This window comes from Molossus molossus, unplaced genomic scaffold, assembly GCF_014108415.1.
Source record: "Molossus molossus isolate mMolMol1 unplaced genomic scaffold, mMolMol1.p scaffold_m16_p_8, whole genome shotgun sequence".
NCBI classification, from domain to species: domain Eukaryota; kingdom Metazoa; phylum Chordata; class Mammalia; order Chiroptera; family Molossidae; genus Molossus; species Molossus molossus.
Window position 1 is genome coordinate 62341602 of NW_023425402.1, and position 13553 is coordinate 62355154.

General features: G+C 35.4%; 1 protein-coding gene across 5 annotated transcripts in view; it reads left to right on the forward strand.

Moving 5' to 3' along the window:
* Window positions 1-13553, forward strand: part of MAP3K7 (mitogen-activated protein kinase kinase kinase 7) — a 68314-nt gene that overhangs the window by 27269 nt on the left and 27492 nt on the right. For 4 of the 5 annotated variants that reach the window (XR_004957617.1, XM_036248356.1, XM_036248358.1 and 1 more), the window contains exons 7-12: window positions 1636-1764; window positions 4159-4289; window positions 5899-5980; window positions 8717-8850; window positions 9488-9617; window positions 12858-12938. Coding sequence is in view for 4 of the 5 variants with exons in the window: in XM_036248356.1 (XP_036104249.1) it covers window positions 1636-1764; window positions 4159-4289; window positions 5899-5980; window positions 8717-8850; window positions 9488-9617; window positions 12858-12938 (687 nt within the window). In the remaining variant the exon portion in view is untranslated. The remainder of the gene's footprint in view (window positions 1-1635; window positions 1765-4158; window positions 4290-5898; window positions 5981-8716; window positions 8851-9487; window positions 9618-12857; window positions 12939-13553) is intronic. The other variant, XM_036248357.1, reaches the window with a different exon arrangement.

A 13553-nucleotide genomic window follows, 5' to 3' on the forward strand; every position in this document is an offset into this window, starting at 1 on the left:
TGTGTCTTAAGGAGAAAATACACGTGCTAGCTAATCTTCATTCAGGCATGAGTTATAGTGCTGTTGGTTCAATATTACTGAATCAACAATATATATTAAATAAGGTGTCTTAAATAGAAACACACATGTTACGTATTGGTCAGTTGACAAAACTTTTATGAAAAGGCTCACAAGAAATTAACCCTGTATTTCCTGTAGGAGCAAATGATTTGGTGTTGACTAATTCATTGTCCGTAGCAACTTTATAGAACGTAAATGCCAGGAATAATGAGAATTAACTGTGCTTTTGTATTGATTTCCTAGCAACTAAAAATCCATAGTCTAAATGAGCATACCTTAGAAAGAATGCAAGTAATTGGGCAAAAATACAGTAGTAAGAGCAACAAGTAAAGGATTAACACATGTTTACATCCTTTTACATCTTGTATCTCACTCAAGTTCTAAGAGTGATCCATAAATTTCATACTAGGTTTCTATATAAAACATCAAATTATCTTTTAAGTGAGAAAAGTTGAACTGAAGATGAGTGATTTGTATGTTAGGACAGGAATGCCCATAAAATTCAGATATGTTCAGTAATCGGATTCTGATAAAGCTTTATTCTTTTATTTTTTATGAATTTGAAGTTATGTGTTTGTTTTTAGCCACCCACCCGAAAGAAAGAAATTGCAATGCATCTGGTCACTTGAGTGAAACCATTTTGCCATAAAATTCAATTTAAAAGTTAGTGGACAAGAGAGAGTTAAATTATACAAAATTAAATAATACCTCCTAGTAATAATGTTTTCAAATTCATATACAGAATGTATATAATTGGCATTGTTTTAAAATTATATATTTAATATACCTTTCTGTAAGTTAAAATAACACAGCATTCCTGTAGTATGGAGAGCAGCAAGATTTGTTTATACAAAAGAACCCAGAAATAAAAGTTGTTAATTGTTTAGATCAATAAAGCTCAGACTGTTAGGCCATGTAGATTTTTTTTATTTCTGAAAATAGCCCAAATTAGATTGTAACATCATTGTAATGCTTGCAGTGCATTGCTAAGTGCATGTGTAGTATACACACTAAATACATGAATAGCTGTTTTATAATAATTGTTCATTCTTAGAGTGGGTTGTTTGAGGTTTGGATTGGTTTTGGGGGGAGGCTGTTTTATTGTAGTGATTCACCCGCCAATTTATAAATCCCTATAAATTTTGCTGTATAATCTGTCTACTGTAAATTTGTTATAATTTTCACTGTTTACAACTTATTTTTATTTGCAAATTAAGAATTCTACTTTACCATATATTAAAAAGAAAATCTTTACACTCAATTAGACATTTCTTCTGCTTCAGTAGTAGGATAGTGCTTTTTGTCAAGAGAATGGGAGAAGAAAATTTAGGATTAAAAAATTATAGAAAGGAATGTCTGAGTATTTCATTCTCTGCCCCAGAGACAGTATGTCTTATTAAAAGATAGGCCTGTAAATTTTCTGGTTCATTATTCACTTAATTCATTAAATAAGTGTATTTGTTACAGAGACTTAAGGAACTTCAGAAAGAGTAATTTCTCAGCTCTGCATGTGGCCTCCTCTTGTTTTAAGTTGTGTGGAAAAAAGTCTTGAAATTATACTACATTTTTTTCTAGGTAGCAATTACAGTGAAAAATGTGACGTCTTCAGCTGGGGTATTATCCTTTGGGAAGTGATTACACGTCGGAAACCCTTTGATGAGATTGGTGGCCCAGCTTTCCGTATCATGTGGGCTGTTCATAACGGTTTGTGAACCAACATTTTTCCTTAATATATTTGCGTATTTTCTATATAGAAAATTGTTTCTCCCCCAAGTAAGAGTATTTATTTTTAACATTAAAATATACAACTATTGTTACCAGAAAATTTTCCTGCTATCGGTTTTCCATCCTCCCCACAACCTCAAAATCCATCAGGACAGGACTAAGAGTGGTCCTGGCCTTTCCACAAGGCTAAGGGGTTCTGCAGGCCATGCTGATTTGGGCAAGGTTATCAGTAGAGAGTGGAAGCCAGCTACTTAGGTTGGCTCTTTCCAGGGGATAGAAGAGCATTGAACTGGACTCTGTAGAGGAAATAAATTTTAAAAATAAATAAGTAGCCCTGGCCGGTTTGGCTCAGCGGTTGGAGCATCAGCCTGCGGTACAGAGAGACCCAGGTTCGGTCCCCGCTAAGGGCACGTACCTCGGTTGCAGTTTGTCCCCGGCCCTGGTTGGTCGTACGGGTGGCAGCCACTCGATGTGTCCCTTCACATCGATGTCTCTCTCTCTCTCTCTCTCTTCCTCTCTCTCCCTCCCGCTCTAGCTGAACAAAAAATGGAAAAATGTCCTCGGGTGAGGATAAAAATAAATAAATAAATAAGTAAGTAAGTAAAATCTCTCACATGGTTAAGATCATCAGGGAGCTATATAGCCTTTCCTCCTGAGGAAGCACAAGAGTCTCACTGAGAGAGAGCAAAGAATAATAATGAGTTGTTACTTAAGCTATTCAAAAAGGCAAGACACAAAGTACTGTATACATTTTTTTCTTTATATCTTCTCATTTATCCTTATGAGGTGAATACTATCATTGCCTCATTTTGCAGTTTTACAGATTAGAAAACTGAGCCACACAATTAATAACTGGTGCCCCAGCCAGATGGCTTGGTTGGTTGGAGCATTGTCCCATTGTGGGTTTGATTCCTAGTCAGGGCACATGCCTAGGTTGCAGATTCCATCCCTGGTAGGGGCACATATGGGAGGCAACTGATCGATGTTTCTCTCTCACATCTTTGTTTCTCTTTATCCAGACTCCACTGCTCACATTATGAAGTTATGTTGACTTACAGACTCAATGTCCATACATCCCTCCTATTCATTTTATATTTCTAATTAGAATGTTTTTAACCACCCATGATTTTTAGAATTTATCTTCTTCATTAATCAAGTTACTTCACATTTGCTTTGGGAAAATTAACTCTTCATGAAGGAAAATTGCTTAATCTTTCTGACTTTTAAATCACTCTCTGTTATTTAGTTTGTCTCTTGATTATAATTATTCTGATTACTGGCATTTTAATACACTATTTCACAAGTGATGCAAATATATTATCTACCTAACTATTTAGGTCATCTATAGACCTATCAAACAGTACTGTCATCTGAGTGATCTTAACACTTTACCAGTTTCCTGTACTACCTTTCATTTTACTTCCTTTAATGTCATTGTAGAGAATGTTAGAGCATTGATCAAGACATTTTTATTCTGTCTTATCAATTGTCAGTAAATAATTGAATGTCAATGAAGTAAGGGATAGAACTAACTTAATTGTTAAAATTACAAGTATTTGAGGCCTTAAGTTAGGGACCTTACTAATAATATCACAGTTTTGGTAATTACACACACATTGACAGTTTAGCTATGAAATGATTAACTCATAGCAGCCAAAAGGTCTGCTTCCCACAATAGAGTCATTTGGAGATGAGTTTTTAGGTATAGGAGATGACTTTTCAAACACATTTGAAATTTTTGTAATGAATCTGAAAATATAGTTCAAGTAAGATTATGCCAAGCTACCATTACATTTTTCTTAATAAAACAAACATTAAGCCATTATTATTTGTTAAAAGAATATTTGTGCTCTGGCCAGTTTGGCTCAGCAGTTAGGGTGTTTGCCCACGGACTGAACGGTCTCAGATTCAGTTCTGGTCAAGGGCACGTACTTGGTTTGCAGGTTCAATTCCCAGCCCAGTCAGGGTTGTGGGAAGCAACCCATCGATGTGTCTCTATTACATGGATGTTTCTCTCTCTTTTTCTCCCCTCCTCCCCCACTCTATCTGAAGATAAATGGAAAAAATATACTCAGGTGAGGATTAAAAGAAAAAAACCTATGTAACAAATGATGTATTATTAATGATCAGGCTTATTACCCTACTACATATAAAATTTTAGTTTAACTTATAAAGGGTGTAGCTTCTCTCCTTTATGAAAATACAATGTTAACCTAAGGGACCATAAAAAAAGCCATACTTTTATTATTCCAAACAAAAATCTTACATTACAAGGTCTATAAAATAAATACTGCTTTGGAAATACATATAAAAAGTTGATAACATTCTTTGGATAATACAATCTCCCCCCACCCCTTTAATTTTTAATTATAGGTACTCGACCACCACTGATCAAAAATTTACCTAAGCCCATTGAGAGCCTGATGACTCGCTGTTGGTCTAAAGATCCTTCTCTACGCCCTTCAATGGAAGAGATTGTGAAAATAATGACTCACTTGATGCGGGTATAATCCTTCTTTTGAGGGGCTTTGGGTTTAGGGGAATGTGATGTATACTGAATTTTAATGGAGTTTTAAAGTAAAAATACATTATTGCTAATTTCTGCTTTATATTTTCCAAGTTACAAAAGGCATTTCCTACTCAATAATCAGAGGAGGAAACATTATTTTGGGAGGGAATAAAACCTAGTTCTTTATAATGAAAACGGGCTAGACTAGGTTTTTGGACTTACTTTTCCTTCTGCTTAACTTAGTGAATAAATGTGTTTGTTTTGGGGCCTTTTGCCTCATCTGTAAGGTGAGAGAAGTTGAATTAAGTGATCTCTAAGGCTTTTACAGGACTTAGGTATTTTATGACTCTTAGTACTTGCTAAACTAAATTTTTAAATTTTCATTTTTATTAAGCAGTCATTTATTCAGGGCAATATAGAGAATTGCATTCCCAGAAACATTTATTTAAGTGATTTTTTTTTTTTTTACCTTTTGTTTTTTCATTGCATATTTTTCACCTTTCATTCGCCATTAAAAAGTTAAACTCTTTTCTGGAATTTATAGAATTGTTAAATTTAGAACAACTCTTTTAAATAATTATCAAAATCTCCTAGTCTATAAATCAGATACTTTTAGAATTATTTGAATAATTTAAGTGCTCTTGATTTTGGTGTACTAACAAAATCTATCAAGTGGTACCTTGACTTTAAAAAGTTAGCATACTATAATCAAAGTACCTGAATTTCAGAACAGTTTGCTCAGTAGAAGAATCTTTCAATCTCCTTAAATACAGCTAAGTGATTTTCTAAATGGCCAAAATTTTAATTTGTTCATTCTGTTGAAAATAATTTAGGCAAATCAGCTCGAACTAATCTGATTAAAGCTTGCCATCATATTTTGGTACCAGCTGTGTTTGTACATGTACATATATACATAATTTAGGGCCCTAAAAATGTGTTCATAAGAAAACAACTTAGTCTCTGTAGTTAGATACCTTAAAACACTGGGATATATTAATTGGTCGAATTATAATTGTGCTTAATATATGCTTAGTTTAAGAAGAAATTCTTTTTATCCCTAACTTCTAATTTTTTGTGCAATAAATATTTCTAGTATTTTATGTCCAGTTCACAAAGGGATGTCCATAATCTATTTTTATTTAAAGTATTAGTTCTGACAGTCATTCTATGGCACACCAGTCTCAGTTGTCAGACTAACAGTCATTTCAACAATTTGGACGTTTATATCACTACTATGAGAACATAAATATATTTTATATAATTGTGAGAAATGATACTACTTACTGTATTTCATATGATCCCTTAGAGAAATATTTGCTATTTTCCTTAAGAGTCTGCTCTCTGTGTAAAATAACTTCTTATATATAATACATGACATTGATCACAGTGGAAATTCAGAAAAGGAGCGCATTTTTGTCACCTTTATAAAATAAAAAACTGAGATATCTACAAATTCAGTATATGCCTTAGGGAAAATAAATTATCTTTGCAGCATTCAGATCTCATGACAGCGAAATAATTCAGATGTACTCTTCAAGTTGATTTTACAGGATTTATTTTGTATTCAAAAAATTTTAAATTGAATTTATTTTTTTTATATATAGTACTTTCCAGGAGCGGATGAGCCGTTACAATACCCTTGTCAGTATTCAGATGAAGGACAGAGCAACTCTGCCACTAGTACAGGTAAATAGATAGATTGGAAGAGTAGTAACCTAATTTTTTTGTGTCTTTCCTATGAAATTGTAATCAAGAAGCAATGAATGATGTCCCCATTTACAATTTAATTTCTTCATTTCATGCTATTGACCACAGTTTGAATTTCCAGGTACATCATTCTTCATGAAGGGCCACAATTATAAAGAGTTACTGAAGACATGCTTCCAAGTCTTAGGATTTCTGCAGTTATATAAAAAATACTGGATATTGTATTGCTGTGAATGCCAGTCTTTCTTTGAAAAATAATTTTTATGTAGATACTGCTAGGTCAAATAGTATTAGAAATTATTATAAATCTTCCTGGCCGGTTTGGCTCAGCGATTAGAGCATCAGTCTGAGGACCAAAGGATCGCAGGTTCGATTCTCGGTCAAGGGTACGTACAGGTTTGATCCCTGGCCGAGAGGGAAACACCTGATCGATGTGTCTGTCTCTCTCACATCAATGTTTCTTCTCTCTCTCTCGTCAATGTTTCTCTCTCTCTGTCTCTCCCTCCCTCTGTTCCCCTTTGTCTAAAAAAATCAATGGGGGGGGAAAAAGAAATTATTGTAAATATATATAACAACATAGTTCTTTATCATGAACACCCTACTTGCTTTGTATAGAAGAGTTTCTGTAGACTCTTAAGTTTAAGTTCAGAGTTCCTCAGTTTTCTAAATATGAAGAAATAGTGGGATTCATAGTTTATGGTCATCAAAAAAGATAGTAGAATTAATACTCTTAACTTAGAAAAATAGTACTTCTCAATATGTATTTGGGAATACATGTGACATTTTATTATTAACTTAATTAAAATTAAAGGGTGTGTGTGTATCTATATAAATATTCTGTACTTAATTTTTTATTATTTTTTTATTAATATGTTTTTATTAATTTCTTTTAGAGAAAGGAAGGGAGAGAGAGATAGAAAAATCAATGTGAGAGAGAAACATTGATCTGCTGCCTCTTGCATGCCCCTACTGGGGATCGAGCTCGCAACCCGGGCATGTGCACTGACTGGAAATCAAACCAGGACCTCTCAGTCCATGGGACACCACACAATCCACTGAGCCACACCAGCCGGGCAGAATTTTATTTTTATTGACAAATATTTTTACTGATTTATTTTTCCCACCTCAAAAATAATACTATTTATTTTAAGCTGGTTTACCATTTGGCTAGTTATTCCCAAATTCCAGTGTTACTGATAACCTTGTGAGCTGCTTTGAATTTTAAAGTGAACTCTAAAATTCTGGTTTTTTTCTTCTGCTGCTACCTTCACACTCTCTCCCTGTTTTTATATTGTGACCTTCAATCCTTTGATCCTTTCACCTTTTCACTGACCCTCAGTCCTGTTAGGTTCTTCTTTTTTTCCTTTACTTAATTCCATGCATTTATTATAGCTCCATTGGAAATAATTCTCACCTTCTAGCCTTTGTCTCAAACTTGCTTGGCTAAATCACAAGCCTAGTTAAAAATGACCCTCAGCTTACTCCTTGTCTGTATTAGTGCAGCAGAATATGGCTGGAGATGACACACGTTTATTGTCCTCACATGCCTGTTTAGTGCTGTGGACAGTTACACTTTATTTTAGTCCATCTCCCCTCTTCCAGATGATTTAATTTTATATTTTAGCCTCGCTCCTCAAACTTGAAACTCCTCCTCCCCACTCTCAGCTGTCCTTGTGTACTGTTTGTCTTCAAAAAAATTGGAGTAATCAAAGGGTGGTTTCACAAGTTCCTTCACTCCATCTGCCCATCTACCTGTATCTGTCCATCTACTCTGCATTCTCTTCTGTTATTATGGCTCAACTGTCCCTGCTTCTAGCCAAAGGCAAGCCTGTGCAGTTGTTATTAAATCTCATCAACCAATTCTTCCCTCTGTCTCTTGCTTCATCAAGAAGCATTTTAATCTTTCTGCTTGTATCATTCCCAGAGCATATATAGTGTGTATTTATATTTTCTAGCTTCTCTTCCCATTCTCTTGTGTCCACTCCTCTCAGGCCTTTATTCTACCACTACTCCAGAATTGTTCTTGTCAAGGTGTCACCAGTTATCTCCAGATGGCTAATCTGGATGAATAATTTTCAGTTCTCATCATTTTTGACTATCAGTACCATTTGATACAGTTTATTACACTCTCCTTACAGGACTTTCTTAGTTGGTCTCCAGAATACCATACTAGCCTCAATTGTCTTATATCTCTAACCACAATTCTGAGGGTTTCCTATGCTGATTGTTTCTTATCTTCCCAGCCTATAAATGTTAGAGTGCCCAGGGCTCAGTAATTTGGCCTCTTGGCCAAATGAGTTTATACTCATTTCCTTGTTAATCTCATTTACTATCATCGCTTTATATACTGTCTATTTGCCGATGTTTTGCTCCATCCCAGACCTGAACTCCACACTCATTTAACTACTTGTATAATATCTAACAGGAATTCAAACTTAGCATTTTCCAAACTTAAGTTCCTGGTACTCCCTTCAAACTCACTCCTACCATGATCTTTCTTCTCCATCTTGAATACTGGCCACTTCATTCTACTTAGTTTAGGCTAACAACTTTAAAGTCATCTTTGACTATGAGAAGACTAGGCATTCTGTTTTCCTTTTTGTGCTTTTCTTAAATTTCATTTAAAATGGTTTTTAGGGGGCTATCTTCATTAGCTTGGTAAGTCTTATTTGTATTATTCCTAACCTCTAATCATTAATGTTTCTGCTTTCCTAGGCTCATTCATGGACATCGCTTCTACAAATACAAGTAATAAAAGTGACACTAATATGGAGCAAGTTCCTTCCACAAATGATACTATTAAACGCTTAGAATCAAAGTTATTGAAAAATCAGGCAAAGCAACAACAGGTTTGTTTTGTTATCAAAAGTAAAATCATATGGTGACCTTACTAGTAGTCATAATGTTATACCAACAGAAATGATTTGCCATCTTCTAGTGTACATATTCTGAGTCTTGTTCCTAAAACAGATAAGCTTCAGAGTAGAGACATACAATGAGAATCTCCTATTTCCAAGTTTTTTTTTCTTCTGATAATTGCTGCCTTTGCTGCTCCCTCCCTACGGTGATTCCTAACTTTAATGGTTGTTTAAAAATGTAAAATGGCTGTTTCTTCACTGTACTACCCAGTTAAAGGAGTTGTCCTAAATCTATTTCATGTTGTTCAGATTTATTATATTTTTGCTCTTAAACTGGTTTTAAAATATTATAAGGTGTGATTTTATCTATCTTGTCTTAGGCATTTAAGTTAACTAATAATTGGGGCATTTAACTCCAAACTCCAGTGACCGCCTTTCTCAAAAGGCTAGTATGCAGCCTGCTCTCTCTTACCCCTGTAGTTCCTTCTCCCTGAAAATTTCCCTTTTCTTTCAGAAACAGAATAGAACCCATATGAATCACAGTTGGTATTATTTCTCCTTCTAGGGCTGTCTAGAATTTTAAATCTAAAGAGTTTCAGTAATTCAAATTTATCTGTAATTTTAACAGAGTGAATCTGGCCGTTTAAGCCTGGGAGCTTCCCGTGGGAGCAGCATAGAGAGCTTGCCCCCAACCTCTGAGGGCAAGAGGATGAGTGCTGACATGTCTGAAATAGAAGCCAGGATTGCTGCGACCACAGGTAAAAAGGATGTAGAAGTCTGAAGAGGAGTGAAAACAGTAGTTTCAGGTTTTTTAAATAGTGGGAATATCGGGGTTTTGTGTCTCAACATTTTTAAAGCAGTAAGTAGGCTTACAATATACTTTCTAAACTTATAGCAATAATTTATGCATTTCTCTCAAATTCCAAATGAGGAAGCTATGATTTATAAAATTATTTGAATCATAAAATATAATTTACTAATTACAGATTTTTTTTGTTTTGTTTTTTTGTTAATCCTCACCTAATGATATTTTCCCATCGATCTTTAGGGAGAGTGAAGGGCGAGTGGGAGAGAGGGAGAGGCATCCATTGGTTGCCTCCCTTATGACCCCAACCCTGGGGATCAAACCTGCAACCCAGGTATGTGCCACTGAGCCAAACTGGCCATGGCACTAATTACAGATTTTATCAAATGTAATTCTTTCAGTGAAAACATGAGTGGAAAAATCTAAATGAGAAATTGAAATTTACTAGAACCAGAATGTTTTGGAAGTTTTTATTTTATTATTTAAGAGAGGAAGTAAAGGTGGTAGCTAGAGAGAAACATTGATGAGAGAGAGATATGTTGATTGGTTGCCTCCTGCATGCGCCCAAACTGGGGATCAAACCCAAAACCCAGGTATGTGCCCTGACTGGGAATGAACTGGTGACCTCCTTGGATGATGCTCCAACCAACTGAGCCACACTGGCCAGGGCTGGAAGATTTTGAGTGAGTTCTACTAGAATTTTGTGCTGAACTCAAATAGTAGCAAATATTTTTTGTTCTGAAATTAGCAAAAAAAAATATATGATTTGGCCTTACTGTCTGCTTTTCCTCCTGCTAGTGGCAAAGATAGCTAACTTGGTTGTGGTTAATGCTTTTGATTGTAAAATAAAAGATCATGTTAATTTTACTGATCTTGAAAAAGCTAACATTTAAATTCCATTTTGTCAGTTCTTAAATGATTAATTATGGAAGGACTGGTCACACACAAAAATCATGTGTTGTTACCTGAGTGAACATCTAACCTTCTTTTCTAACCAGGTTTCATGTTAGTAATGCTGGTTTAATTTGCTTTCGTTCTGATTCCCCCAGGGGTGGAAGGAAGCTCATTTTACAAGTAAATACATTTCCGTTGTGAAAATGTGGAAATATAAACCAAAAAAAGTCAGTCTTTTATAGTTGTCCTACTCAGAGATAAACACAGCATTTTTATGTATTTACCTGTAGTCTTATCTATATATGTGTATAGATGTACATCTGCATATATATATTTTTTAATTAGCTAGCCAGGGTTTTTAGGTCTTTTGTCATTCATTTGGTTTTTTTCTAAATTTAATATTCTCATTTTGTGTGGAGCTCTTTTCAGATAGAAGTTGTCCAGAGGACCATCACACTATACTTGCTTTCAACTAATCATGATCACTCATTTTATTAGTTAGCATTAGAATCAGATCGATATAACAGAATATCCAAAATAACAGTGTCTACCACGTAAACTTTTTTTTTAATCCTCACTCAAGGATATTTTTCTGTTATCCTCAGATTGAGTGGGAGGGAGAGGTGGGGAGAGAGAGGGAGAAACATCGACGAGAGAGACACATTCACTGGTTGCCTCCCGCATGACCCCAACAAGGGTGGAGGACGAACTGCAACCGAGGTACCTGCCCTTGACCAGAATCGAACCTGCAACTCTTTGGTCCATGGACTGATGCTCTAACCGCTGAGCCAGACCAGCCAGGGCTAACACACAAACATTTATTTTTTACACTTAAATCTGGAGGTAGGCTCTATGATCGTTAAGCAGCTAGATTCCTTCTGTCCCTCTGTGCCACAGTACCTATTGTGAGGCTTCCGTCCTCAAGGATACTTTGTGCTCCAGATGCTTATTACAGTCCAGTCATCACATCCACACAATCCAGACAGCAGGAAGGAAAAACTAGGAGAAGGTCAAAAGAGCACATGCCCAAGTGTTTCATGGAGCTTTTCCAGATGTTTCCTAGAACAGCTTTCACATATATGTTATTGGCCACAGTGATAGTGTCAGATAGCTACACATGGCTCCAAGGAAAAAAAGAACCTGCTGTCTTTTATCTGGGAACATTGCTGTCCCAGGAAAACTAGGGCTCTGTTGCTAAGGAAAAATAGTACTTGGCAGGGCACTAGCCATCTCTGCCACACAGATGGGTCTTTAGAAACAAGGTGATTAGAGGTCACTACCACTTACAAGCTCTCCTGGTCTCTGCGTCATAAGTGTTTCTGTGAAGGAGGGAATCTCCCTGTGGTGCCAGATGGATAGAGATATGCCCTCATACTTTGGGTAATCTTTTCCATTTCAGGGATATCATTCAAGGTAAACCTACCAAATAGTGATTGCTATCTTAAAACAGGAAGTAGTACTGTAATAATAATTTTATATTTGCTAGTGTCAGTTTTCTAGTCAGGTACTGGTTTATAGTTATTCTTTACAGAAATGATAATTTCACTAGATTTAAGATAACCACACACATTTAAATTACCCTATCCTCTCTCTGCCTTAATGTGGAATAGGTGCTATTAAACAGCCACTGAATTCTACACAGTTCAGATTTTTTTAGTTAATTACCTTACTTTGAAAGATTTGTTTTCTCCACCTTTTCAACACTATTCATGTTTAGCAGGAACGTACCCTAAACTTTGGAAACTATAATAATTCTGTTTACTAGAAGTATATCTAAATATTTATAATTATAAAAGCATACATTTTCTACTTTGATGCAAGTTAAAATTATGATCAGTAAATTTTACTTTATAGCATACTTCAAGAAAACCTAACTTGAATATACTTTCCTGTACTTTTGTAATTAAACAAATATGACAGCTTGTTTCTTTTAACTCCTCTGTTCTTTTCACTTTTATCCTGGCCCCTCCTTTGCATATCAGTGGTTTCACTTAGGTAGACTGTTTCTATGAACATGTTTGAATTTAGCTTCCACATTACCCTGCAGCTTTGTTTGTCTCTGTTCATTTTTTTCTCTTCTGCTAAAGCCAGTATATGGAACATCGTGTATTGGTAGTTGTTTGCTCCTTAATCACGCCTTTTCTGAGCATGGATGAAAAGTCGACAGTTCTGCATGCCTTTCTGCATGGACTGTTATTAACATAACTATTTGAAAACTATTCTGTTGTTGTAATTTATTGTTTTCTGTGTTACTATTTGTGGTTGTTTGCATGTATACTGTATATATGTGTTTTTGCAGCCTGTTCCAAGCCTAAACGGGGCCACCGTAAAACTGCTTCATTTGGCAACATTCTGGATGTCCCTGAGGTCGTCATATCAGGTATCATAGACCACCTGAGCTGGTCTAATAACTGTGGAACCGGAATAATGATCCCTGGTACTTACAAAATGCTTCTTGCTCCAATTTTTATAGGACATGAAAATAGATACCTTGCATGCAGTAATTAGGGAGACAGATTGAAAACTGTATACATTTATCTGCACTGAAGTGGGCTTGACAGGATACCTCAGATATCCAAAAATGAGGATAAAATAGAAGGCAAAGTAAACCTTTTCACAGAAGGGAGAATGCCAGCCCAGTCTTTACCAACTTCCTCTCAGCTTTTAGGTGAGTAGATAAACTGAAGCCAGACCGTTTTTGCATCCAGAAGAAAGAGGAAACAACTATTTAAAAATATTTGTTATCCTTTTCTTTCTTAGTTACTACTTTTGGGGCTCCCTCTAGGCTATCTATCCAAGCCTCTTTCTGTTGGTAGCAAGTGAAATATAAAGTTGAGAAAATAGAGTTGCTAAATACCATTTTGCCTTAACTTAGAAAACAGAAACAAAATAAAATTAAATGAGATTTGCTGTTTTGCATGGTATCTTGCCAAAGAATCATGGACATTTCTGATTCTTGTGTATTATCAGAATCTTCTTGCCAATTACTTGTTTT